Below are 25,998 nucleotides of genomic sequence, written 5' to 3'. Positions count from 1 at the left end.
CAAACAGTCTAAATTTTCCACCATTATCTGATCAGCGTTTACATGCGCACTGCAGCGTGGTGCAATCGTACTTTGAGTCTCATCACAGAAGACAATATGACACATGAGCACATGTCCTGCTCTGATCGTCTTCTCTGAGTGATATGAGGCAGCAATGTCATGTCCTATAATCAGTCACCCATACCGCCTGCCTGGGGCTAAAAGTCAGAGGGTTGATGTAACTCCTCTGCCTATTTTCCCCTTTGAAACTTCAAACTCCAGTTTGTGAACAAAGTCCTGTCTATCTCCACAATAAGGATCTCCGACCACTGACCAAACTCCATTTGTAACCACTGCCTATTTGTACTTTCTCTCCAATGACTCTTTTTCATTTCACCTGTCTGACCAAATGGGAATAACAAGTAGCACTCCAAAGGTGGATGTGAAATACACATGTTGTGGGAACCGGTGGCCTACATGGAGTAACACGCTCTTGGAGTACTCGGGGATATGTGCTTTACATGGGAATGGGAATGGCAATATGGGAATATTTTGCTTTCTTTTGATTTTGAATATTTAATAAGAATGGGAGAAGACAGCAGGAATATGCTTACTAAAGCACATTCAAGGCCAGCAGAAAAGCCTCTGTGGATTGACTGGGGTAGATGGCACAGATATGTGAGTATGGTGACATAGTGAACACACAAGGGATTGTCAACAGATTGGTTGCAACCTGCAGACCATGCAGCTCATGCCCTTTGGGGGAAAATTATTTACTTTTGCTTAATAGAAATGACATTTTTTGCATATATTGGGCATTTATTTGTAGTTTAAAACTATTGCATTGTTAATATCGCCTCATATACGACTGCTGAAATGTATCTTTCCATGTTGAAGTGAAGGGGCTGGATAATGCCCCTCCCCTCTGTCTAAGTTTTTTTTTGTGTGTGGTTTCATAAGGCTGTGGTGCTTTTAAAAGGCCAATCGAGTGTAAATCAATGGTCAGATGCTACATATTTCAAGCAGTTAGGGCATTTTCATTCTGTTTTTTCTTTGTTTATAATAGTTTATATTCAACTTTAATTAATACATTTTAGTCAGCTGATGATAACAAAACTCATCCTGAGAATAAATCGGAAAGAATTTAAGTATTTGCCAATCAAACTCTTTCAGCACCAAGAAGCTGAGAAACATGTCATGTGATCTGTTGCTTTGACAAAAATTTTCAGGATTGTTACGTTTTTAATACATATCTCAGGTGCAAAAGAAAAATCTGTGATTTCTGCCAAGATGCAATTTATGATGTTGTTAGTGGTTTTATGATGGATACTTAAGTTAAAACCTAAAGCCTTATGAGGAGTGAACAGATTTTCAGAACAACTAGAATTTCACTTTGCTTTTCCCCTCATTTAAATTGCATTTTAAATGTCAATATTTTCGAGATTTTTATTAATATTTACTTCATTATTAATAAAATCAGTTTTTTCATTTTAATTTCCAATTTCAATTTGTTTTAGACTTAACTTAATATATATATATATATTCCATTTATTTCAAGTAATGAAAATTGTTTTTTTATGTTTTTTATTTTAGTTTCAGTTTTAGTTACCTATAATGACCCTGGATACTTTGTCTTTTTAGCAGTGTGTTCTATTTTAAAAGAGATACTATAGAACTCAAAGCAAAGCCATTTTCTTAAGGGGCACCAGAGACAAAACCATCCTCCTCCGTAACGATTAACAGAGACAGTTATCTATGAAGTTCCCATAGTCCTCACCCATCACGGTATTTGTAGTCTAGGTAATCATAAACCCCTAGGGCCTAATATTGCACAGCCTCCATAAAGTGGTTCAAAACACAAAATCATTGGGTAATAATATATTTGACAAAAAAGGGTCACATTTAGCCTTTGCTGTTACTTTCTGCTTATCTCTGTCTATGTCATGCTTTTTCATCAGAAACATGATAGAGTCACTGATAGGATTTTGTCCTGATGGTTTGCCTGCTTTTTTATTGAATGAACACAGCTTTATGGGATTACATACTATATGACAAATTGCGCTACTGAAATGATCAAGCTTCTTTGTTACTTTAATCACGTTGCAAAAGCTTAAGTAGCTGTGTGCACATCACGCAAGTAAACAATTGCATCAGTAAACATTTAGAGCAATGCTCTTTGTAAATCAATCACATCTTCTGATAAGACAGTTTCAATGATTAACTGTTTTTCTGCCTGATGACCCAATCATATTTGCAGGCTGAGTGATGCTGCGTGCATGGACAGTTATCACTCACTTGTTATCATAAATCAATTACATTTTCATCACAGTGTACAGATCACGAGAACATTTTACCCAAACAAGTTTAACTTTACCCCAGTTTATCAAAGTTAAAGAGTCATATGGTTATTTCATTTTTAACAATAAGTTAAAGTTCTGGGCTTGGTGTACTTTTACTCATTTGTGCTGTTTGGAGTCATTTTCCTGCAGTCTGAATATATATTGATTGTGATGTTTTACTGGTGTAATCATTATTTAACCACTTAATGACACTATTGAAATTCAGTACAAGAAGTCTATGGAAGCCTTTTTTCCATGTTGTATAATAATCTTTGATGATGCTTTTATTTCTGTGTTGATATATCACATTTAGAATCTCAGATATCAGACGGTTGGATCATTTATTTTCATATTAGTATACTGTATATAAAAAAAAGTTAAATTTTATACATACATTCAGAGTCAGATATTATGGACATATAATAGTTATAAATGGACATATAAAAGTTCCAAATGAATAAATATTTGAAAATCTTGGTTTGTATGTAAAATTGAATTTAGCAAAATGTAAAACAAAGAAATAAAATGATGTAAAAAAATTTAGTACACTAATTTTAGTTTCATTTTAGTGTCATTGATCTGCTATTAAAGATTTTATTTTTATATTTTCCGTTTTAATTTTAAAGTTTTAGTAATTTTGTTGTATTTTGTCAATTTTAATTAGTTTTTGTTTTTTAAATCTATAACTATATATAGAAAGAGAGAGAGAGAGAGAGAGAGAGAGAGAGAGAGAGAACGATGTCCCAATATTGTTAGTGTGCACAGTTACCGTCAAGTATACTATTACTATTACTCAGCTCCTCTTTGTGGACAAAGCTTGCAGTTACATCAGCAAGGTTCCCACAGCCTTGGGCCTTACTGTGCAGAACCACACAGGCTTTATCAATTGTCGATTGAAATTCCCCCAAAATATCAGGTCAGCAGTGATTTAAATAAACAGTCTATTTTAATATACAACCATAACAGCAATTGTGACATAAAGAAGTAAACCGAAACCTTTGTTTTGCACTCTGATCATAAACCTCTAGATCTAAACGAGTCAAATATTCTGCACATGACCACTTTGAGGACATTTGACATTTGAACAACTTTTAACTTTAAATTGTTTGATAATGATCCAGTATGTCATCTTCATTGTTCTAATAGGTGTAATATCTGCCCAAAGTATGCCTGTATTATTTGTAAACTCCTTTGCACTATATGTTTTATCTTGTCAAATAGAAGTCACGCAGATTTTTGGTGAATGCCACTCTAATTAGGATGTAAGCTAATTTTCATAATCTACCTCACAGACCTTCAGCCGCAACTGTACTAAAAGAGGCAGTGAATCTGCGGTCCCTGTACCTGGTGTGCTGCTGAAGTGGCCCATGCCATGTCCTTCATACATCCTGCACTGGTCTGTGGTCCTGGGAGCTTGCAGGGACCCCCGCTCCTCAACCTCCTCCACACAATGACCTATCCATTCAGTCCTCAGTGTCTCTGTGAGTGTGTGAGGGAGCCAGTGTTCTCACACACGCTGACCGGCAGCTCGACCTAATCCCTTAATGCCTGTCACAATGAGATTTGATTGGGGCTTGAGCACATGGCCTAATAGTGTCAAGTGTAGAACTAATAATTCATATCTGGCACTTCCATTTCCTGAGGCCCCTGGATTCTCCCTCAAATAAATAAAGGAAACATTAGGTTGTCATTTTGATGAGTGTGACACCAGTGTTTAATCAGTGAAGATGTTTCTGAATTGAATAGCTTTCTGGTGCTGAGGAGAGAATTGTACTGAGACATCATTCAAAAGACATCACTTAAATCGTTAATTCAGCCAAAAATGAAAATTAAGCCATACATTATTCACCCTGAAGTCATCCTAGGTTTATGCCTAAAAGACTTTCTTCTTTCAGACGAATTCAGTTGTAGTTGTTAAAAAAATTGTCTTTGATCTTTCAAGCCATTTGATGCCAGTCGGCAGGTGTTGCCCTCCATTGGTCAATGAGAAGTTTAATTTAAATCGCATCTATTGAAAAGAAGTGTCTCACACACTTTTCATAACTATGATTGTATTCATCTGAAAGGAGAATGTCATATACACCAATAGGATGGCTTGAGGGTGTGAAAATTATGAGGTAATTAAACATTTTTGGGTGAACTGTCTCTTTAAATGTGGATTCAGATGCTTAATTCCAGCTTTGAAAGCCTCTAGGAACTCTGCTGTGTGCTGATCAGAGATGAGTTCAGTGATCAAGAGAAAGAAATGATTCTGGAGTGACAAACATATCCAGATGCGGCAGAGAGTCTTTGTGGGTTTTCTACTTTTAGCAACATTCCAAACACTTTGTGCCGTTGTGGCTTGTTGACTCTGGTGGCTGCTTGTTCTGGCCTTGAACAGTCTGAGCTGACAGCTGCACTGCTGCAGCCACTGGACCTCCACCATAAAGTCACTCAACATTTCAGGGCAAACAGAGTTCCTCACTCAAAAGGTGTTCAGCAGCACTTCTTGTGTTTAATTTTAGATGGCAATCCTGCAAAATGTGTAGGTTTACTATTCGTGCAAGTTGTAAAAGGCAAGCAGTTCTTTCATTCCTCTCCTCATATGCTCATATAAGATTTATGCAGCTGTAATGTAACATAACCTTTAATGAAATTAAATATATAATTTATGTATATATATATATTTATATATATATAAATGACAAAATATAAAATTACTAAATCTTACAGAAAAATTACAGCTGTTTGGACTCTAATTTTGACGGCACCCATTCACTGCATTCTTGCATTCTTTTTCATGTTTAGTTCAAGTTAAGTATTGTGTTAGCTTATGTTAATGTACGTAGACTAATATGTTTAAACCTCCTTCTACATGATGTTGCGTCAGCAGCATTTCACACTAGGATTTTCTACAGCACTGCTTTGTGCATTCTTTGTGTTCACAAAAAAAACACATTACAGCAGCTCTGAAATTATCTGGACCACAAAGCTGCTTATTCGTAGTTGCCAGGAAAATGCAAAAATAATGTAAATGTTTCTGTATATGCTAGAGCTTTACTAAGACAAATGTGTGGCCATTAATAAAACCACTGCAACTACTGCAATTGTTGACATATACAGTATGCTTGTAATTGTTTGACAAAGTTTATTAGAAGATACTAAGAGATGTTCACTTAAAGACATAGATCTTTAGATTACATGGAATGCAAAAATCACTTTTATAAGGGGTTTGAAAACTGAGAGTTGTGTGAACAGTGTGTGAAAACAACCAGCCTATAATGGTAAAAATCCACTCTCTTATTGTTTTATAATTCCAAAAAATCATAAACAGTCTCACCACACAAGCTGTTCCAGACTATGACGACATAGTCGCCCATTTGTGACATTCTCTGCCCTATTAGCATATAGACAGCCCTGAGTGAGAAGCAGCAGTCCACCATTACTGTTCTCTAGCTGTTGTGCTGGAGATACAATACTGGACTAGACTGCCTCACAAACGAGGGTCAGTTCAGAGCTGGAGTTGTGCACATTTTCATTTAAAGGGGATATACATTTAAACTGAGAATTTTGGCTCATACCCTAAAAGTGGCAATTTTAACAAGCTATAAAAAATTATCTGTGGGGTTTTTTTAAGATAAAACTTAGCATACACACTCTGGGGACATCAGAGAACAATTAAAATGTTGTATTAATGCATTCTATGGCACCTTTAATGACTGATTGTTAGATATTATATTTCACATGAGCAAAACCTACTCTGCAAAGCATTGTGCATCTACCATTAAAAGATAAATAAATCAAATTCTTATGCACAATTACATTTTATAGTATTATTTAAATGATTATAATTCTAAAATGTAATTGATAATTTAATAATTGCATAAACTACACATGCACATACACATGCACTGGTAACATACACTACCATTCAGAAGTTTGTTGTCAATGAGATTTTTGAAAGAAATTAATACTTTTATTCATCAAGGAAACATTACATTTATCAAGTGTGACAGTAAAGATATTTATAATTTTCCAACAGATTTCTATTTCAAATAAATGCTGTTTCTTAAATTCTATTTATCACTTTTTTTTCAAATCCTGAAAGCAATAAAAGTTTCTACAAAAACATTAGGCAGCACAATGTTTTCAATGTTTCTTGAGCCCCAAATCAAAATGATTTTTGAAGGATCATGTGCCACTGAAGACAGGAGAAAATTCAGCTTTGTTATTACAGGAATAAATTACATTGTAAAATATATTAAAATAGAAATCTATTATTATTATTTCACAGTATTACTGTTTGAGTCATTTTTGATCATACAATTTCAGCCTTGTTGACCATAAGAGACTTTTCAAAAATATACAAAATTCTCATTGACCTGAAGCTTTTAAATGGCAGTGTTTATTATTTGAATTTTCTACTCAATAGATTTAAATAACTATATCTAAATAACTTTTTTTTTTCAAAAAAAGACAAAGATAAAGTGACATTGTTTTGCTATATAATGTGTATAATGATGTGTATTGTTTTGCTGTGGGCCAATTTTTTTAAGCTGCACTTTAAACTATATCCTTAATTTGGTATGAAGTTTAAAGCCTTTTATTTTTTCGAGGTCTTTTATAATGCTCTAGCATTCTGTCCAGAGTACTTTGAGTCATTCCATCCCAGCAAGAATAGAGGAACTTCAGCCATTCTATCCACACTATTCATCTTCTCCTGCAAATAGGCCCTATTTACCAGTCAGTGTGGATATGCCACACCTCCCAAATTACAGTCGTGCACCTAAAGCTCTCATGAATGGCGGTTATAGCTACCATTCTGGATGAAATGTCAAGAAACATGCCCATTCAACAACACCTTCCACCACAATCACCAAAGAACCCATCATGTTTTTCCTGAAGGCAACCGAAAGAGAAAGAGTACTTACCATACGGTGGATCCATATGGGTGCTGACCTGAGCATTCACGTTGACCATGTTGTCTTTCCTGCTCCCCACTACTGTGTTTTACTGTTTTGATCTCTATTAAGAGTGAAAGATGATGAAGAATTAACCCATACAAGTTTTGCACAGTCCTCTGTGTTTTTGGTGAAGGTGTTGTTGGCGCAAGGTAAGGCCGGTACTCCTGTTATCTTATTGATTTTCCTAATCTGGGCAAATGTGGGTGGAGAGGTTAAACAGTAACCAGGCTTGTATAGAGGCCAATCCATATGACAGCTGTAGCTATGACAACAGGATGACAGAAACTCAAATAGACAGTTTGTTATAATTTTTCTCAGTTTCTCAAAGTCTGCATCTTTTTAAACTCATGCCATATTCAGGAATGAATCATTAGGGTTGGAAGAGTTTTGTTTAGTCAGGCACGAGGACACTGAAGGGTGTGAGAAATGAAAAGAAGTGGAGGGTTTACACAGACTCATTTAGCTATTCTGATTTGTTTGATTCCCATTACTTTGATAAGAAATAATCCAAATGTACTGTTTGACAACATGCTTCATATCAGCTTTCATTTCCGCTACTAATTATTTGTCTTTAAACAGATTGAAGGGGGTTGTAACTGTTTCATCTTTACCTTGGCGTAGAAGCTTAGATTCTTAACCATTAGACCAGTGCCATCCAATTTCAATCTTAAACAGCTTGAGTATAGACATACATATGGGGCCAGATACTATGTTACTTTCACCAGCTTTTCCCATGAATATAGAGTGATTCCTTCTGACAGAAGTGTAGCATTACACAAGTCTACTGTTGCTTTCACTTTTAGATAGCTTTGTGGGAAAGTCAGTGTTTTGAAACTTTAGATTTTCCCTATGTTTGTCACAACTAAGCTCTAAGTTCTCCATTACGTATGTGTCCATTTGGCTTATAATATTTATATACAATAGACTACTGTCAGTTAAAAAGAAGAAAAGAAAAAAAACTTTGAAATTTCAAATAACTGTTTTCCTTTTTAATATATTACAAATTTTCAGTAGCCATTATGTTAGTCTTCATTGTCACACGATTCTTCATTTGTCCTTCAAATCATTCTAATATGCTGATTTGGCAAAAAATTTAGTAAATTAAAATATTATGATCAATGTTAAAAACTGTTTAAACTTTAAACCATTAAAAAAGTTGTATTTTTTTCTTATTCAGTTGAATGATTTAAATTACTGCCAAAGGATTCCCAGGCATATACATTAGATTAGAACAGTGGCCCTGCTCTTCATTTATGGCTTTAAAAACCTTTTAGCTGTGGTTTACAGCAGATGTGTCTCTTTTAGATGGATTGAACACATTAATGAGGTGATAAAATATGGTTTCATATTGCTTCTCAATACTGATCCTTGACCAGCTGCTCACAAACACTTTTTTAAAATGAATTGCCTCTAATATATTTTTGAAAAATATTTATAATTTTTTGCTTGGTGTATTTATTTATTTATAACTTTTTTTGGCTATGTGCCTGCTGGAAAGGTGTTGGCAACAGTCTGTCTTTGTTATAAGAGAAAATGTAAATAAAAGGTCTGTTTTTATGAGGACAAATGTGTTTCCAGTGCAGTCATGTCTCCTGCGTGACACGAGTGTAACAGACATTTCATAAAGATAGTAACTTAGATACCACTGAAAATACAACTTTTCCTAATCTAAAGAAAATGAATTACATGTACAAAAAGAACAAAATAATAATGAAAGAATGAAAGTGCTTTATTCCCAGTGTGAATTGTCACTGCGATACAACTTAGTACAAATTAATTATAGGTATAAACAGTGCAAACAGTCCTATAGCCTTAAAAAAACAACAAATTATAAACATTAAAAAGCTTAATAAAGTAATTTAAAAAATAAACAAATTGACACCTATGGGGTGGTAATAAACACAACAACAGCTGATGCAATTTGACATTTACACATTTGATTAATTGGACATTTTACATCACTTAAATGGTGTTCAGTTTTTTAAAATGACCATGGAAAAATCTGTATTGTGAAATTTGTTTTAGTGGTTTCTATTATGTAAAATTTATTTATTTATTTTATTTCTTGTTATTTATATTTTTGATATTTTTATGAATTTTCTTTTTCTTTCTTTTTTTTTTAATCCATTAGCCTCTGAAACTACTTGCATTTCTTCTGGATTTTGATCTGGAGTCACACTGGTTTTTATTGCATGATCCTCCGTAACTTGAGGGACACGCAGAGCATGGTTTTCCTGTCTTATATGGAGCCTCTCCAACCCAGTTCCCCCTAACAGAAGAAGAAATATGCACAAGTTTGATTATTTTCCCTTTCGTTACTTTTTCAAAAAAAATTGCTTCATAAAAAACAACCATTATTTACTACATTTTCTAAGAATAAAGTGATTGTATTGATACAGTAAGAAATGATTCTTACTTGATTAAATAGTTGCAAACCAGTAAGGTGGCCTGTTTCCACATACTTCCAAAAACATACATGTTTGAACATCTTCTGATAGCACACCCGATCTTATTGCTGGTTGCCCACACCATCTGAATCAAAATGTAATTTAAAGAAATCCTATATATATGTATATATATATTTCTCAATGTGCTCAAAAATAATTATTAATTAATTATTAATTTAAAAAAATTATAATAAAAAGTACTTTGTTATTATAAATGATCTATATACTGGAGACGCACCTGAGTGTAGTGAGTGCAGACAGAGCCACTGCATCTATTGGGGTAGGAGAAATGGTGCCTTTCATCATACCAGGATCTTACCAGGTCAGTGATTGATCTGTATCTGCAAAATGAAAGATTTAGAAAATCATAGTCAGAATATGTAGACAGTGTAGATATGATCAAGAACTGACATGGTTTTCAGATATTAATTCATGCTGATATCATGACTGCTCCCATATATACTTTGTTGTTGTAAGGGTCTGTACCTTCCAGAGATGATGGACAGGTTCTGTCCAATGTGTCGCAAATCATGAGACGGTCCATGATCCCATATGCACTGAGCGGCCCAGGACTCTGCAGATTTAGCCAGTCTCTCATCCCACACCTCACAAGGGAGAGTGAGGATAGGTGAACAAATTATAACAAAATAAAATAAATAGTTCACCCAAAAGACCCATGCAATGACAATGCCTAGGAAATTAAGATGTCAGGCAACAAATAGGAAAACTTGAAAATAGGAAGATTTTCTGTAAGACTTGTGGAGCAATATATCATGGATTTTGTGAGGAAAATAAATGTAAAATATCAATGGGGGGGGGGGGGGGGTAATGTGACACAAGTCAGTAAAATATATAACGCAGTTCTGATGTTTTTTGGATATTTAAATAAAAAAACCTACATATTGTGCCTTTAACTTAAGCCCTTGCGAACTGAATCGTGAGCAACGATTGTTTTGAATCAGATATTTCAACGGAATAGTTGATTCAATTCATAAAACTGATCTGAATGATTCGTTCACCAATCAGCCTCGGGTTCAACTGATTCGTTGCCCTTAACAAGTTCACTTGAGGTGAAGATTTTTAAATATAGGCTTATAATATAAATGTGACATCACATAATGTAAAAAGAAGCGGGTTTTAAAGTCATACAGGTAACTTTTATGATTCTCAAACTTTTATGGTGAACTTCAGTCCTTGTTTTTTCAGTCCCCTTGCATTGGCATTGGATGGAAAAGAACGATCAGGTTATTCTGAAATGTTAAATTTAGAAAAAAATGATATATAGATTTGTTCATGTTATATATTTGACATCTTTTAAACATTAGTAATGCAACAAACAAACAAAAATAGTAGACTAAAGCTAATAAAAATGTCCTACCATATATTCCATGTTTGCTGCGGGTGGGAAGACCTGTGAACGCACGCGGTTGTGATAGTCCAAAATTGCCGTCATATCTTTGCTAGAGATGAAGCGTTTCCGCCGCTCTCGAGGCGCGCTGCTGTCGCTGCTGTTCCTCAGTACGGCCATCAGGGAAACCTCGCTCAGATGAAGCACCTCTGTAGCGCTGCTCGTCGTCTCTGCTGCTGTCATACACGGCAGTATCCACAGGGTAGCAGCAAAGAGCAGCTGTGCGCAGGCCAAACTCATGTTTCTGCCTTCTGTCTGGTTGGCTACAGGTGATTTATTTGTGGAAGAGGAGAGGATTCAGAGTCAACAATCTCTCACTGTATTAGCCAGTAAAATAAGCTCAGGAACGGTACAGTCCCTACTCAAGTGCAAGTACAGTTTAATCCTGAAATTCCTGTAGACCACTTTAATCCATAGTAACAGAATAAACGTCAACATATTGATATAATAAGCAGATAACTTGCTGTGTTATCCACACTTTTATGGTAACCCTAAAATAGCATAGTTTGTGGTATAACATAAGGTGAAAATAGTGATAAAATGTAACATTTACATTTTTGTGTGGTGTCTCTTTAAATATATTTTTTTCTTTATCAAAATTTATAGAAATAGTCAAATCAGTCAGACATATATATATATATATATATATATATATATACACACATATATATATATATATATTATGTGGATATATGTTTCATTTAGTTACACTGTATACATTAACACATAATTAAAAGTCACAGCTATAGTTAAAATTCAATTTACTCTATCGATTATATATAATTGTCCTCATTTGTAAGTCGCTTTGGATAAAAGCGTCTGCTAAATGACTAAATGTAAATGTAAAATATACACATTATATATATATATATATATATATATATATATATATATATATATATATATATATATATATATATATATATATATATACTTAACAAAGTGATGTGGTTGACAGAGTAATTCTTAGTGTTACATTGCAAGAACTCATGGTTCTAAACAAAATGATCAACTTTACACCCAAATGCCCTCACTAGTCTTTAGACACATGTAAACTTTGGAAAATGCCTCAGTGCATCAATAACAATTTTCTATGATATTCATTTAAAAAACAATGTGGACACATAATGGTTATAGAAGAGTAAATTGTGGCATATACTTATAAATGTAGTCCTGCAGTCTGAAGAGAGCGGGGGTCTTCAGCTGGAGTGGTCTTCACAGCACATACTTTCAGCAGTGGTTCCAGCACTTTAGCACAGTCTGGAGAAGAGCAGCTGAAAAGATCTCCACTTAAACTCTGGCCTTTGCAAACAACGTCTCTGACATGTGTGGCAGCGAACTTTAACTGGGCCAACTCTCTAAACCCATTTGACGTAAAAGAAAAGCTCTTGTCTCTTTTTCTCCCCCCACAGGGATGTTCCTGAGGTTCAGGAAACAATTTAATGGAATGTTTTGTTTTTTCAGCACACACTCAGTATGGAAGCTCCAAGCAGTTAGGCTCTCTAATGGGATTTAAGATTGATGACGTTTCAACAGTTATAGCTCTTCCTTTCCATTACCTTTGTGATTTTCAAATGTTGTTTAACAGCTTTTTGGCCAACTTTCACCTCTGATTTCATAATTTATCTTCATCATACTTGTAGTAACTAAAATAGCATATAGTGCATGCAAAATAATATTTACAGAAACATTGTCTATGCTTGTTTACAGTGGCTACATTGGGTTCTTGTTCCTGTAAATCATCTGTTTCTGTACTATGCTTATACTGGACATTTGTAATCGTTTTGTGAGCATTAGTTGGAGCTGCATTAGCCATTATGGCAAAATATTTCAATAAACACAGGCAAGGATTTTATAAAAGGAAGGGAGTTCTGTGAATTAAAAGCCAGATTTTTCTGGCCCAGCCCAGTCAGCACATTGTCCCAGCTGTCTAGGATTCCAGGAAGGACACACCATGTGTAATATCTCCAGTCTCTGGGCAGTGCCAATATACACTGCACAACTTTAACTGCAGGCTGCAGCAACTACTGGACAGGGTCATCAAGAGCATCAAGTTACAGATTCGGACTTATTAATGATTGGGGCAATCCTTTGGAAAATAGCAGACTTGGCATAAAATAGATGTCACTGCAAAATTAATAACAGGACTTTTTTTTCAGCTGAAAGACCAAGTATTGTCAAAAGTAAAAGAACAGAAATTCTAAATGGCAATGCTTTAGAATTCTTTTATTTTATTTTATTATTATTATAAGCAAAATATAGTGAAAATCAAATTCAGCATTATTTAGAAATATAATAAAGTAATAAAACCTAAATCTTAGCTTTTAAACTTTTCATTCAGCATGCACTTGTATAGAAAGGCTTGGAATCCTCAAAGGGAACTTCAAAGGTTAGCAGTCATCCTCCAACTGTCATGGTCGGCGGGTTCAAAGTTCATCTCGAGGCCTGTTGGAAGACTTTCTGTTCAAGAAAGCCGAGACTTGTTCTCTAGACAAACATATCATGACACATCTTAACATACATAATGTTGCAACCTTTATGGCTTTGTCTTTGTACACAAAATACAGACCCACATGGAAAAAACCTATATAAACATATATGTTTCAATATAGGTTTTGATATAGGTTTTTAATATATGTGACATATATAAAAATACATATACATGTATTATATATATATGTGCATACATATACCTATGTAGGTACATATATGAACGTATATATGCACCTATATGTTCACCTATAATAGTAAAATTAAAATCCATAGCTGCTAGGCAACATAAATAAAAGTCCAAAATGTATAAATGTACATTATTTATTTACTCAAGATCAATCAAATAGTACAAAACAAAAAATATGAGCTAGGCATCATGTATGACAGTCAAAAATGAGATATGAGCTACAAAATGACCAGATCCTGCCATTAGCTATATAGAAGACATATCTTGTATGTATAGGGCTTATATGTGGATATGAAGCAATACAGGAGACCTATATTTCCTGTATATGCACATATGCACCTCAATTTTGCCTATATGTGGCATATGCAGCATATATGTGCATATACACTGCATATAGGTTTCATATATGCGCATATATCCACATATAGGTTCTTTCCATGTGGGTAAGCTCAGTCATACCATTGATGAGACATATGTAAACGTTCTTTGCCTGGTCAAATGTTTGACAGTTTTATGTGCTAATATGATGAATACAGAACTCTATGCTACTGTGAGTCCTTGTGGAGTGTGTTTAAAAATAGCTACAGGCATGTCTCTGTCAATTCTATCACATACTTAATAGTGCTGTTCTCACACATCAAAGGAGGTGATGAATGTTGAGCAGAAAAATCAAATGATTCATTCAGTGTTTGTAAGCAGTCCTTAGAAAACGTTATAGGTGTAACCAGTTATAACTTATGTTAAGCTTAATTCATGCAAATAATGGTTACCTTGACTACATCTCATTCATGCTTCCTGCACAATGCTGAAGGGCCCTTGTCCATTGTGGAATTGAACAAGAGAGAAAAGGTGACTTAAAAAGGTGCACAGCTGCTCCATTATCTCCTCCACAGCAATGGAAAGGGCAGTTGGGTCTTTCTGTGTATGAATCACGTCATTTAGCATAAATCCAGGATTTCTCATTCCCTGCTGCTGCTCCATTTCTCATGTCAGCAGTACAAACTTTGTTTTGGCAGCCCCGAAAACAAATTTACTAAGTGATGTAGCTGTTCAGGGTGATGGATGGTTTTGAAGGGAATATAGACAATGGGTCTGTTCTGACCATCGGTTACTGGAATTAAAGGAATCACACCACACGTTTTCTCATTACACACTGATTAACCACTAACATATTTACAGCAGAGGAACTAACTACTCATACGCAGATACAAGCTTATATTGCCAGACATATTAAAGCGAAGCATTTTCTCAGTATTCACTTGGAATCAAATCCATGAGTTGTCGGCACCATTTGCTGCTGGTTTTGCATTTAATTTATAGAATTAATATATTGACAATTTAAAACCTGTGAACAAACAACACTGATAAAAGGAAAATATCACTAAATTAACATCAAATAATTTTGTCCACAAATCATTAAAGGCATAGTTCGCCCCAAAGACCTTACCGTATATTGCACAGTTACATTTGTCTCATATGTGGGGATCTGAAAAGTTCAATTTAACGAAGCACTTATGATATCAAGCTATAATATTTCAGATTTACTGTCAGGAATGGTCTCAGGACGAGCAGACAAAGCCATTACTCACTGAGTCCCCATTCTGTGAGACAACGTAAAATGGGTCAAGCATGGGTGGAACATCTCTAGACAATCAGGCCACAAACTATCCGACTTCCTCTAATTTGTCATCATCTTGTGCAGACGCTTACCAAAGTGTGGTATCTAAAGAGAATGCTGACCACTTCTGTCAGACATTTTATGCCCATTCAGCTCACAGATCCCTAGTTCATCAAAATCATATTACATTTATTCTCTTGATGATTCTTGTCTGCATCCGGGAGTGTCCAAACTTGATACAATGATTGAAATAAATGCACCTGTACTGTTTCCTGTTATAACTGCTTAAGAGATTTCCAAATGATTTTTAAATCCATGGAAAGTATTTAAACATTAAGCAGAGTATGTGGAAGTAGAATGGAGAGGCAACATAGCCAAATGGCTAATACACTCTTGCGAATATAGAGTGCAACAAGAGCAAGCCTGTGGAACTTTCTAAGTTATTTTTTTAAATAATACCAATCATATTGTTTTAAAAAAAAAATCAACAAGATTTTTTTATTAATAATTGCACACTGAACATTGAACATCTGTTCTCTCAAGTGTAGGCTATCTGTAGGATTTTGTGGTTTGAAAACAGTGGTTTTCAGCAAATGTGTTCTAAAATTGATCAAATGGGATGAGATTCTGGTTCTTAGGTGACAACAAGTTTTTTACAAAAAAAAAAAAAAAGTTACTATCGTTTCGTGACTAATTATAGTGCCACCTATTGGACAGTGAAAGCGACCTGTTTCAAACATAGAGGTTTTAAACATAGTCAGTAGGTTTTAAAGCAAAACTGCTCTTAGGGGGATTCTCTTTTACTTACCAATTCTACATTATACTATGTTTTTTTCATGTAATATTTTCGTATGTTTTTTTTTTAAATAACTACATTTGTAAGAACTTTTAAATCCTAATTTAACCAACCAGCACCTTTTTGCCGCCTTTTTTCTTGTACTGATGTTATAATCTCATACAACGATGAAAGATTTTACTTTCGTGATAATTTATGATGAGCCGACTGAGCATCAACTCTCCCGGTTCCAGGTTGCGAAATTACGACTCCTTCTGGAGCGAAGGTTTTGCTCATGCATATTCAGACAGAGCCAACGTGATATAGTAACATAGTGATATAGTAGTTCAAGAATAGGATGTTCGCCTTCCTATGTCGAACATCCTATTCTTGAATATTAATTAGCTAATGTCGACGTTGCATAGTAGTTCTCCAGTGGCAAAGGCCTGCTCATGAATATTAATCGAATCCCGTCACCGTTCCGTAGCGGCATGACGGTTTCTGTTTCCTGCAGTCAAACACAACACACACAGAACGACATGGCAGCAGCAGCAGTAGGCAGCTTAGTAAACAGTTTGACTTGTCTTTGGAGTCAACCATGTACCCGTGCTTATTTACCGCATTTGTTATTTTGTATTTCGTTTATAGGATCGGTTTTGAAAACGACGGGCCTTGTTCCTGAGAGCTACTTCAGTAACAGCAGAAATATTTTAAATCTGTAAGTACTTACAAGTCTATAGTAGCAACCTTACCTTGATAAAACTCAGTAAAACATTGTAAACATCTCGGTTACGTATGTAACCTTGGTTCCCTGAATAGGGAACGAGATGCTGCGGTGACGTCACCACGTATGGGAACACCTTCGGTGTGACGAATGTCTGAAGCCCTATACCATCCCGCCAATCCTATTGGCCAAATAGCGCGTGGCACCGCCCAGTCATGCGTAGGCATATATATACCTGGTGCCGCGCGCCATTTACCTCAGATTTCATGACGAGAAGGGAAGAAAACTATCAAGGTACGGCACGGCCAGAACCGCAGCATCTCGTTCCCTATTCAGGGAACCAAGGTTACATACGTAACCGAGATGTTCCCTTTCATAGGTCACTTCGATGCTGCGGTGACGTCACCACGTATGGGAACGCTATACCATCACGCCTGACGTACCTGATAGCTTGGATCCAAGGAAGCATCTGCTCAAGCGGAGAGAACCCGGGAGCCAGGGGCCATCCTCACATCCAGACTGTAAGACCTGATAAAAGTGCTCGGTGAGGACCAACCTGCCGCAGCACAGATATCATCCATAGAAGATCCACTGAGAAAGGCTTGAGAAGAAGCCACTGCTCTTGTGGAATGACCTTTTACTCCTAAGGGCGAAGCGAGCCCGCGCGCCTCATAGGCCAAGGAAATAGCCTCCACCAGCCAATGGGACATGCGCTGTTTCGTAACTGCATGGCCCTTATTCTTATGTCCAAAACAGACAAACAGCTGGTCAGACTCACGCCATGGGGCAGTGCGATCCACATAAGTCTTCAACGCCCTCACAGAGCAAAGACTTAGATCTCCAGACTCTGTCGCAGCAGGAGAAAAGGCCTCCAGGACCACCTGCTGAAAATGAAAAGGATTAGACGCGACCTTAGGAACATAATTAGGCCTAGGTCGCAACAACACTTTCACAGAGCCTGGTGCAAACTCCATGCACGAGGGTGAGACAGAGAGAGCCTGTAAATCCCCAACTCTTTTAAGGGAGGATAAAGCCATGAGAAGAAGTGTCTTCAGAGACAGGAGCTTATCCGATACAGTTTCCAGGGGCTCAAACGGATGCCCTGACAAACCCAGTAACACAATGGATAAATCCCATGAAGGAACTCGCACAGGGCGGAAAGGCCTCAACCGTCGCGCACCCTGTATAAAGCGAGAAACCAGTGGGTGACGACCCACTGAAACACCACCTATATGCTCATGGTGAGCTGAGATAGCTGCCACATAAACCTTCAAGGTGGCTGGTGTCAATCCCTCCGAAAAACGGTCTTGAAGAAATTCCAGTACTGAAGCCACAGGGCAGTAAACTGGATCCACATCATGAGTTTCACACCATGTCATAAACAGTTTCCACTTGAAAGCATATAAGCGTCTCGTAGAAACTGCTCTAGAGTTCAATATAGTCTCGGTAGTTTCAGCAGAAAGACCGGGACATATCAACTCACTCCGCTCAGAGGCCACGCCCACAGGTTCCACAGATCTGGTCTGGGATGCCAGATCCGTCCCTGTGCTTGCGACAATAAATCCCGTCTGAGGGGAATCTCCACCGGAGAGCCCGCTAACAGATTGATGAGATCCGCAAACCACGGCTGTGTGTGCCATCGCGGAGCCACCAGCAACAGCTGTCCCACTCTGTCCCGCCGTATTCTGCATAATACCGCTGGGACTAGCCGAATCGGAGGAAACGCATACAAGCTGGTCCTGGGCCAGCTGTGAGCTAGCGCATCCAGACCCAGGGGTGATGGAGGGCTCAGGGAGAACCATAGCGGGCAATGCGTAGTCGTGCTCGACGCGAATAAATCCACTTCCGCTTCCCCGAAAATATGCCATAGGTGATTCACCGTTTGGGGGTGTAATCTCCATTCCCCTTGTTCCAGAGTCTGCCTGGATAATAAATCCGCTCCGAAGTTCAGTCGTCCGGGGATGTGAACAGCCCGGATCGACAGAAATTTGTCGTGAGACCAAAGAAGAATCCGCCTCGCCAGTCTGCACAGAGGGCGAGAACGTAATCCTCCCTGATGGTTCAGATAAGCCACGACCGCGGTGTTGTCCGTTCTGAGAAGCACATGACGGCCGGTCAGTAGACTCGAAAAATACTGGAGAGCCAGAAAAACCGCCAGTAATTCCAATTTGTTTATGTGCCAGCTGCGTTGTGCCGCTGTCCACACTCCGTGGGCTGGGCGCCCCTGACAAACAGCTCCCCACCCGGTCAAAGACGCGTCTGTCGTGACAGTCTCTCGGGAAGCACAAATTCCCAGCCGAACCCCGGTGAGGAGAAATTCGGCTGATGTCCATTGCTTTAACGACATCACACACCTCCGCGTCACCGAGATCGTTCGATGCGGAGAACAACGGGGTGAAATATTCTGTCGTTTCGTCCACCACTGAAACGGGCGCATGTAAAGCAAACCCAGGTGAATCACGGGAAGCGCCGCCGCCATTAGACCTAGTAGTCTGAGGCACAGTCTCACTGTCACTGTGTGACCCGCCCTGAAGTGCTGAACGCATGACGTAATCGACTGAGCGCGCGGGGCAGAAAGCTTTGCTGTCATCGCGCGAGAGTCCAAATCTACTCCCAGAAAGGTAATCCGTTGAGAGGGGATTAATACACTCTTCTGGAAGTTTGTGCGTAAACCCAGGCTGTGTAAATGATTTAGCACAATATCTCGATGAGAGTGTGCTTGAGTCTGAGAGTGCGCTAACACCAGCCAGTCGTCCAGATAGTTTAACACACGGACGCCCCGGAGCCGCAACGGGGCCAGAGCTGCGTCCATGCATTTTGAGAATGTACGGGGAGCTAGCGCTAAGCCAAAGGGAAGAACGCAGTACTGATACGCTTTGCCCTCCAAAGCGAATCTGAGGAACTTCCGGTGTCTCTCGATGATCTGAATATGAAAGTAAGCATCCTTCAGATCGATCGTGACAAACCAGTCGTTTGGTTGAATCTGAGACAAAATAGATTTTACCGTCAACATCTTGAATTTGCTCGACCTGAGTGCAAGATTTAGACGGCGTAAATCCAGAATGGGTCGTAATCCGCCGTCCTTTTTTGGTACCACAAAATAACGGCTGTAAAACCCTGACTCCATCTGAGAGGGGTGTACTTCTTCTATAGCCCCTTTGCTCAGTAGAGCTAACATTTCCTGTCTCAGCACCGCCATGTCCATCGGTTTCATCACCGTGGAGAGAATTCCGCGGAAAGGGGGCGGGCCTTTCCGAAACTGAATGGTGTATCCATGACAAATTGTGCGTAACACCCATTGAGAAATGCCGGGCAAGCGTTCCCACGCGGCCCGAAACAATATTAGCGGTTTCAACATGTTCGTTTCCTGCAGCGCTGTTGCACACATAGAAATGTCCGGGCACGAAAGACTCATGGTGTTCGTGCACAGGGGAAGTATATGCAGAGCAGGCGTTGTATCTCGTTGTACGTAATCCTGAAACGTGTCCACGGCAGGAATTAGGCCAACAGATTGAGCATCGGGCTCTGCCGCTAGCGAAACAGCGGCGGCTGAGCGAGCCGTCATGACGGGCCGTTCGATGAAGACCCTTTGAAGCGCTCCTCGAGCTCTGAAAACTGGATCGTGCATAGTGTCTGAGGAAGCGATTGGTGTTACAGTTGGCTCCAATGCTGTTCGAGGCGCTGTTTGCGGCGAAACAGTCAGGGTTTGAGCGTGGGGACTGCAATGAGAGTGTTGGATGCGCGAAAGCGGTCCAACAGCGCTCTCTAGCGGAGGGCACAGTCCCTGGCAGGCAGCGAAAAAATCAGGAGCTGCTGTTATGTGCCCGAGGGCGAGAGGCCTTGGCCGTCGAACTCAGGTTCAATCTTTTTCGCTGGCGTTGTTGAGCCGGTGGAACAACCCTAGGGCCCCAGTCCTTGCGAGGGGGCGCCATAGGTGAAGGCTCTTCCCGAGAGGGCACTTGCTGGCGGTGAGAGGAGGTTGAGCGAGAATGCGCGGGCGCCTGACGGCGTTCAACCTCTCTGGGTCTGCGGGGAATCAGCTGGCGGAAAGCGGCTGATTGTTGTTTCGCTGCTGTGAACTTCTCCACCACTGAAGTGACCGCCTCTCCAAATAAACCGTCCTTAGACACAGGGGCATCCATGAGGAAAGATTTATCTTTTTCCTTTATATCGGTGAGATTAAGCCAGAGGTGGCGCTCAACCGTAATTAATCCAGCCATGGAACGGCCCACTGCTCGAGCAGTATGTTTGGTAGCACGAAGCGCCAAATCAGTAGCTCGCCGTAGTTCCTTGACCGCCTCAGGTGTAATGCCGTCCCCCTCGTCCAATCCTTTTAACAGCTCCGCTTGGTAGGCCTGAAGGATCGCCATGGAATGAAGCGAAGCAGCCGCTTGACCAGCGGCCATATAGGATTTTCCCACTAAGCTAGACGTGACTCGACACGCCTTCGAGGGGAGGAGGGGGCGGGACTTCCACGCCGCGGCCGAATTAGGCGCAAGATGTTCGGCGAGAGTCTCTTCTATCGGCGGTATCGCTGTATAGCCGTGACTCGCCATGCTCGAAATGGTGGCGAAATCCGCGGCTGCAGCGTTCGTGATGCGCGCCGCAAACGGCTGTTTCCAGGACCTCGAAACCTCCTGGTGGAGGTCCGGGAAAAAGGGTAAAGGCCTCCGGGGCTGCGCAGGTGTCCGACTAGTTAGAAAACGGTCGTCCAGCTTCGAAGAAGGTTGGGCCTCGGCCTTCTCAACCTCCCATTCCAGCCCCAATGTACCCACTGCACGGGAAACCACATCCAACAGCTCACTGTAGGAGGGGGAAACACGCCTCTCCTGTCCACTAGGAGGGAGAGGGCTCGTGTCGGCCGCGAAGTCCTCAGACCCCGAGGCCGCAGTGGAAAGAACGTCGTCATCATGACGGTCACAACCGAAGGAGATGGCACTACATGCCCCCGGTGTGGGCCGTAAATCCTCACAGGAGAAAACGACAGGTTCAAAAGTTTTCCTGTGTATTAGGGTAGGGGAGAGCGAGCGATGTGGAGAGTAATTTTCCATCGCTGAACTGTCCTCGAGCTCCATGTCACACGTGTCACCCCAAGCTATCACCTCGTGCGGTGCCTCGGCAGTCGCAGAAGTGGTGTGGCAGGGGTTAGACACGGCGACATCGGAGAATACATCTACCCTCGAGCGAAGGACCCTGAGTCGCAGGCCATCGCAATGGGGGCATGAAGAAAGGCCGCTAAGCGCCTCCTGTGCGTGGTGTAAGCCTAGGCAGACTACGCACCTGTCATGAGTGTCCCCCTGAACGATGTACCTGGTACACGGGTCCTTGCACTTCTTAAAACTCATCGCGTCCGCGGAGAGGAGTATACTGCTCGTGATGATTCGCTGAGAACGCGAGACAATAGGGCACAGAAGATTCGCTTCGTACTGAAGGAATGAAATCTGAGGTAAATGGCGCGCGGCACCAGGTATATATATGCCTACGCATGACTGGGCGGTGCCACGCGCTATTTGGCCAATAGGATTGGCGGGATGGTATAGGGCTTCAGACATTCGTCACACCGAAGGTGTTCCCATACGTGGTGACGTCACCGCAGCATCGAAGTGACCTATGAAAGGGAAACGAAATTAATCTAGTGGAAATTTGTTCGTGTTTAGAAAACAATTATTATATGCAATATAAAAGTAATAGACTTTAAGCAGCAGTTTTAAAAAGCAACTGTCAACTTACTATGACGTTGATTTTTGGCTCCAAATTCATTTAATCATTTTATTTAAATTTTTTCTACTTTAAGATATTTTGTGAAAGTTTCGTGGGCATGGACCATTGCATTACTTCTGCCTTTCATCCGTTACTCCAACATTTACAACAGAACCCACACATTTGTGTTGAGGCGGCTGACTTCATTACTGGTGGCAACATTCATTTGGTACACCTGCACTGAGACTTTTTCCTACATTGAAGACATTACCGGTTCATGCTATGAATCAGACACCATGCAAGTCATCCACAGTGACATTATTGCCACAAAGGCGGCGTGCAAGGAGGCCGGATTCATCTGGGATGGTTTTGACATATCAGGACACTCTTTCATCTTGGCTTACTCTAGCCTTGTGATTGTTGAGGAAATGGTGCCCATGTTAAACATACCGCAAAGTGACAGAAACATTCCTCTTGATTGCCTTTATATAGCACTCAATGCTATTGTGGCCATCTGGATATGGATGTTCGGATGCACTTCTGTGTATTTCCATGATATTATTGACAAGACTATAGGGACGTTGTGTGGGATATTGGGATGGTACGTGACTTATGGTGTTTGGTACCAGATGTCCTTTTCTCCATGTCTCCCTCCACAGCAGAAACAACATGCTTAGTGTGGAAACTAAATGCTACAAGTTCACTACAAGAAGCTTGACATATCTGTACTGTTTATGTTTAGTGAGATCCATGACAGGTTAGCCTTCCAGGTGAGGTATTAGGCAGCTGGTGTTTCTAAAATGTCGATCTGTAATCTGAGAGGTCACATCTGAACCATATTGTTGCATTTATATGTTTTGTGGCTTCACACAGAGCTAAAATATTACAACTTGACAAAAAAATGTATTTATTTGGCAGTCTGCTGCTTTCTGTAATCAACCTGTAACCATCAGCTGAGCTGCCTTTTAACAGTAAATATATAAAAGTTTTAAACCATTATATAAACTAATATTTGGAATATTTATAATTGGGCTATTTATTTATTTTTAACAACAATTAGATAAGTTGGAGGTCAGAGAATTATAGTGCAATGTATTTGTGTAAGTTTTATACTTGCAGTGTGTTTTTAATAGGGCTGTTTTATGTGTTCTTTCTAAAGGCCAACCATTCATATGTGCCATTGTTAGATTAGTTGTTTGCTGTTGTTGTCAATCCTCATGCCACTGTCTGATCAGTTTATCACAGGAAATGGACACCACCTGTGCTTAGAAACTTTGAAAATAATCTAAAACGTACAGTTTGTAATATTATAAGACTATCTGGGGATTGGATTGATGTTTGAATGAACATTTGGCTGGTTATAAGTATTTCTTACAGGTGCGAGGAACAATGCAAATTAGATGTAAAATACAAACGATGGGCCTTGCAGGTTATTGAGGGCACATCCATTAGTCATTTCATGTGTGTCAGTTAAACATGTTTTTAAACAATTATCACTGCAATTATGCTTGTTGTCATTCATCAGTATTCCAAAGAAAGCAAGCCGCAACATGTTGTTATGTTGAGTTATTGTACTGTATCCGTTTTAGTATAACACATCACTGAGGTGTGTATTTATTTATTTCATTATGGTGTTTAATAGAATAAATAGCTTTGAATTGAAGACCTCTAGTAGATGTTTTGATTTAGTTGTCTCAACGTTAGACTCCGTAAACTAAATTAAAATTAATAGTTCCCCCAAAAATGAAAATGTACTCACTCGCAGGTCATCCAATGTAGATGAGTTTGTTTCTTGATTTCTCAACAAATTTGAAGAAATGTAGCATTACATCACTTGCTCACCAACTGAATCTCTGCGGTGAATGGGTGCCATCAGAATGAGAGTCCAAACAGCTGATAAAAGTATCACAATAATCCATAAGTAATCCACACAAGTGTGTGCTTGTTATAGTCCACTGCTTGGTATAAACAAAACCATCCATTAGACAATTTCAGCTCACCGTTTAAGTGAGAACAGTCCAAATCATTTGTAAAACGTGTTCAAATATGGATTTCAATGTAAGAGGATAACAGGCGATGGAGGAAGCAGTATTATGGATTATGGGTTTGTATTTTGGCCATCAGTGATGCCTTAATGATGGATTTGTTTTCACTTTAAACAATGTTAAATGATGAACTGGAGTCATGTGGATTATTGTGATGTTTTTATCAGATGTGTGACTCTCATTCTGACCCATTCACTGCAGAGGATTCATTGGCGAGCTATACTTCTCCAAAATCTGTTCAGATGAAGAAACTATTTTCTACTTATAGCTAACTTTAATTTTTATTCCTATAAAAAATATTTTATATATACATATATATATATCATCATATATGCTCTACTGACTTTCATTGCTTTTTTGATTCTCCCTGTTTTGGTGCGGTGGAAAAATTCTGGATCTCTCAGGACAAATGTTGCAGGAGTGATACGCAGTAAAATGTGTGTCATGGGGAAATGCTGCTCCCCTTTTGTGCCAGCTTGATTGGTACAGTCCAAGCCTCAGTCAATGGTGTTTAAAAACCTCGATGTTGCTAGAATGTGCCTTTTAGAGTGAGGGAGGGGGTTTGTGCTCACAGAGCTGTGGTTCATTACAGCAGTACAGCATCATCACCATCTGTGTGCAGCATCCCAGACAGGTGCGAAGAGTACAGACTAAAGCTCTGAGATAGACACAACGACTTTTTTAAGTAAGCTAAATTAGATTCAAAGCTGAGACCATGACCCAGGGAAAGGTAAGCATTTTTATTCTTTACTGTTATGAGATTTTATCATTTGTCTTTAATTGCTGGTTATTAATCAAATGCAATGAGGTTATTTTGTCTGTGAATTCAGTGGACTGAATGGCTGTAATTTCTTTAATGTGCTAGTCTGTCTGACTCAGCACTGTTCTGGTTTCATCTGTCCTCCGTGATGATTAATAATGATCCCGTGACTCTAAAATAAGCTTTGTCATGTCTTGGATTTGTGCCTTATGTTTTTGGACTGAATCTAATATGGAAAAATTCTGTAGATTTACATTATATTCTGCACTATTTATAGATAATTGGATATGCAGAAATTACTACAAAATTATACCATATCCTTAGTAGCAAATAAATTCAGCACAATATATGCAAATTGAACATTTTATCTTATTTAAACATTCTTAGAAGTTCATTCATTGGCTTTTAAGACAAAAATATTATATGACATAATTTAACATAACAATGTGCAAAGCACCATTAAAAAGTGGTTATACTGTGGAAGACTTTTTTTGCTTTAATCAACAGACAGAATTTTAAAAAAAGCAAACATGAGCAGGTACTCCTACAATTTTGGCGTTGCACCAAATAGAGGTCACAA

The 25,998-nt window shown here is 39.0% G+C and overlaps 3 protein-coding genes across 4 annotated transcripts in view; 2 read left to right on the top strand and 1 right to left on the bottom strand.

The window, feature by feature from the left end:
- Positions 1-288: 288 nt before the first annotated feature.
- LOC132129328 (protein lifeguard 2-like) overlaps positions 289-25,998 on the top strand; it is a 30,095-nt gene continuing 4,385 nt past the window's right edge. The window contains exon 1 of one of the 2 annotated variants that reach the window (XM_059540876.1): positions 289-657. In XM_059540876.1, coding sequence (XP_059396859.1) covers positions 490-657 — 168 coding nt within the window. In that variant the 5' untranslated portion in view covers positions 289-489. Of the gene's footprint in view, positions 658-25,058; positions 25,389-25,998 lie in introns of those variants that run through there. The other variant, XM_059540877.1, reaches the window with a different exon arrangement.
- On the bottom strand, positions 9,389-12,492 carry LOC132129332 (peptidase inhibitor 15-like). Its single transcript, XM_059540885.1, has 6 exons — positions 12,276-12,492; positions 11,087-11,379; positions 10,195-10,313; positions 9,947-10,049; positions 9,678-9,793; positions 9,389-9,530 (listed from the first exon to the last, which is right to left on the bottom strand). Exons 2-6 carry the CDS (start codon positions 11,354-11,356, stop codon positions 9,389-9,391), a joined length of 750 nt encoding a protein of 249 aa, XP_059396868.1. The 5' UTR covers positions 11,357-11,379; positions 12,276-12,492.
- LOC132128960 (acyl-coenzyme A diphosphatase FITM2-like) lies at positions 15,426-24,195 on the top strand. Its single transcript, XM_059540374.1, has 4 exons — positions 15,426-15,515; positions 16,677-16,737; positions 16,838-16,907; positions 22,708-24,195. The coding sequence occupies exons 1-4, from the start codon at positions 15,426-15,428 to the stop codon at positions 23,288-23,290; spliced, it is 804 nt and encodes a 267-aa protein (XP_059396357.1). The 3' UTR covers positions 23,291-24,195.

Source organism: Carassius carassius, chromosome 46, assembly GCF_963082965.1.
Source record: "Carassius carassius chromosome 46, fCarCar2.1, whole genome shotgun sequence".
In the NCBI taxonomy this organism is placed as follows: Eukaryota; Metazoa; Chordata; class Actinopteri; order Cypriniformes; family Cyprinidae; genus Carassius; species Carassius carassius.
The sequence above is the reverse complement of the archived record's forward strand: the minus strand, read 5'-3'. Positions and strand labels throughout refer to the sequence as shown.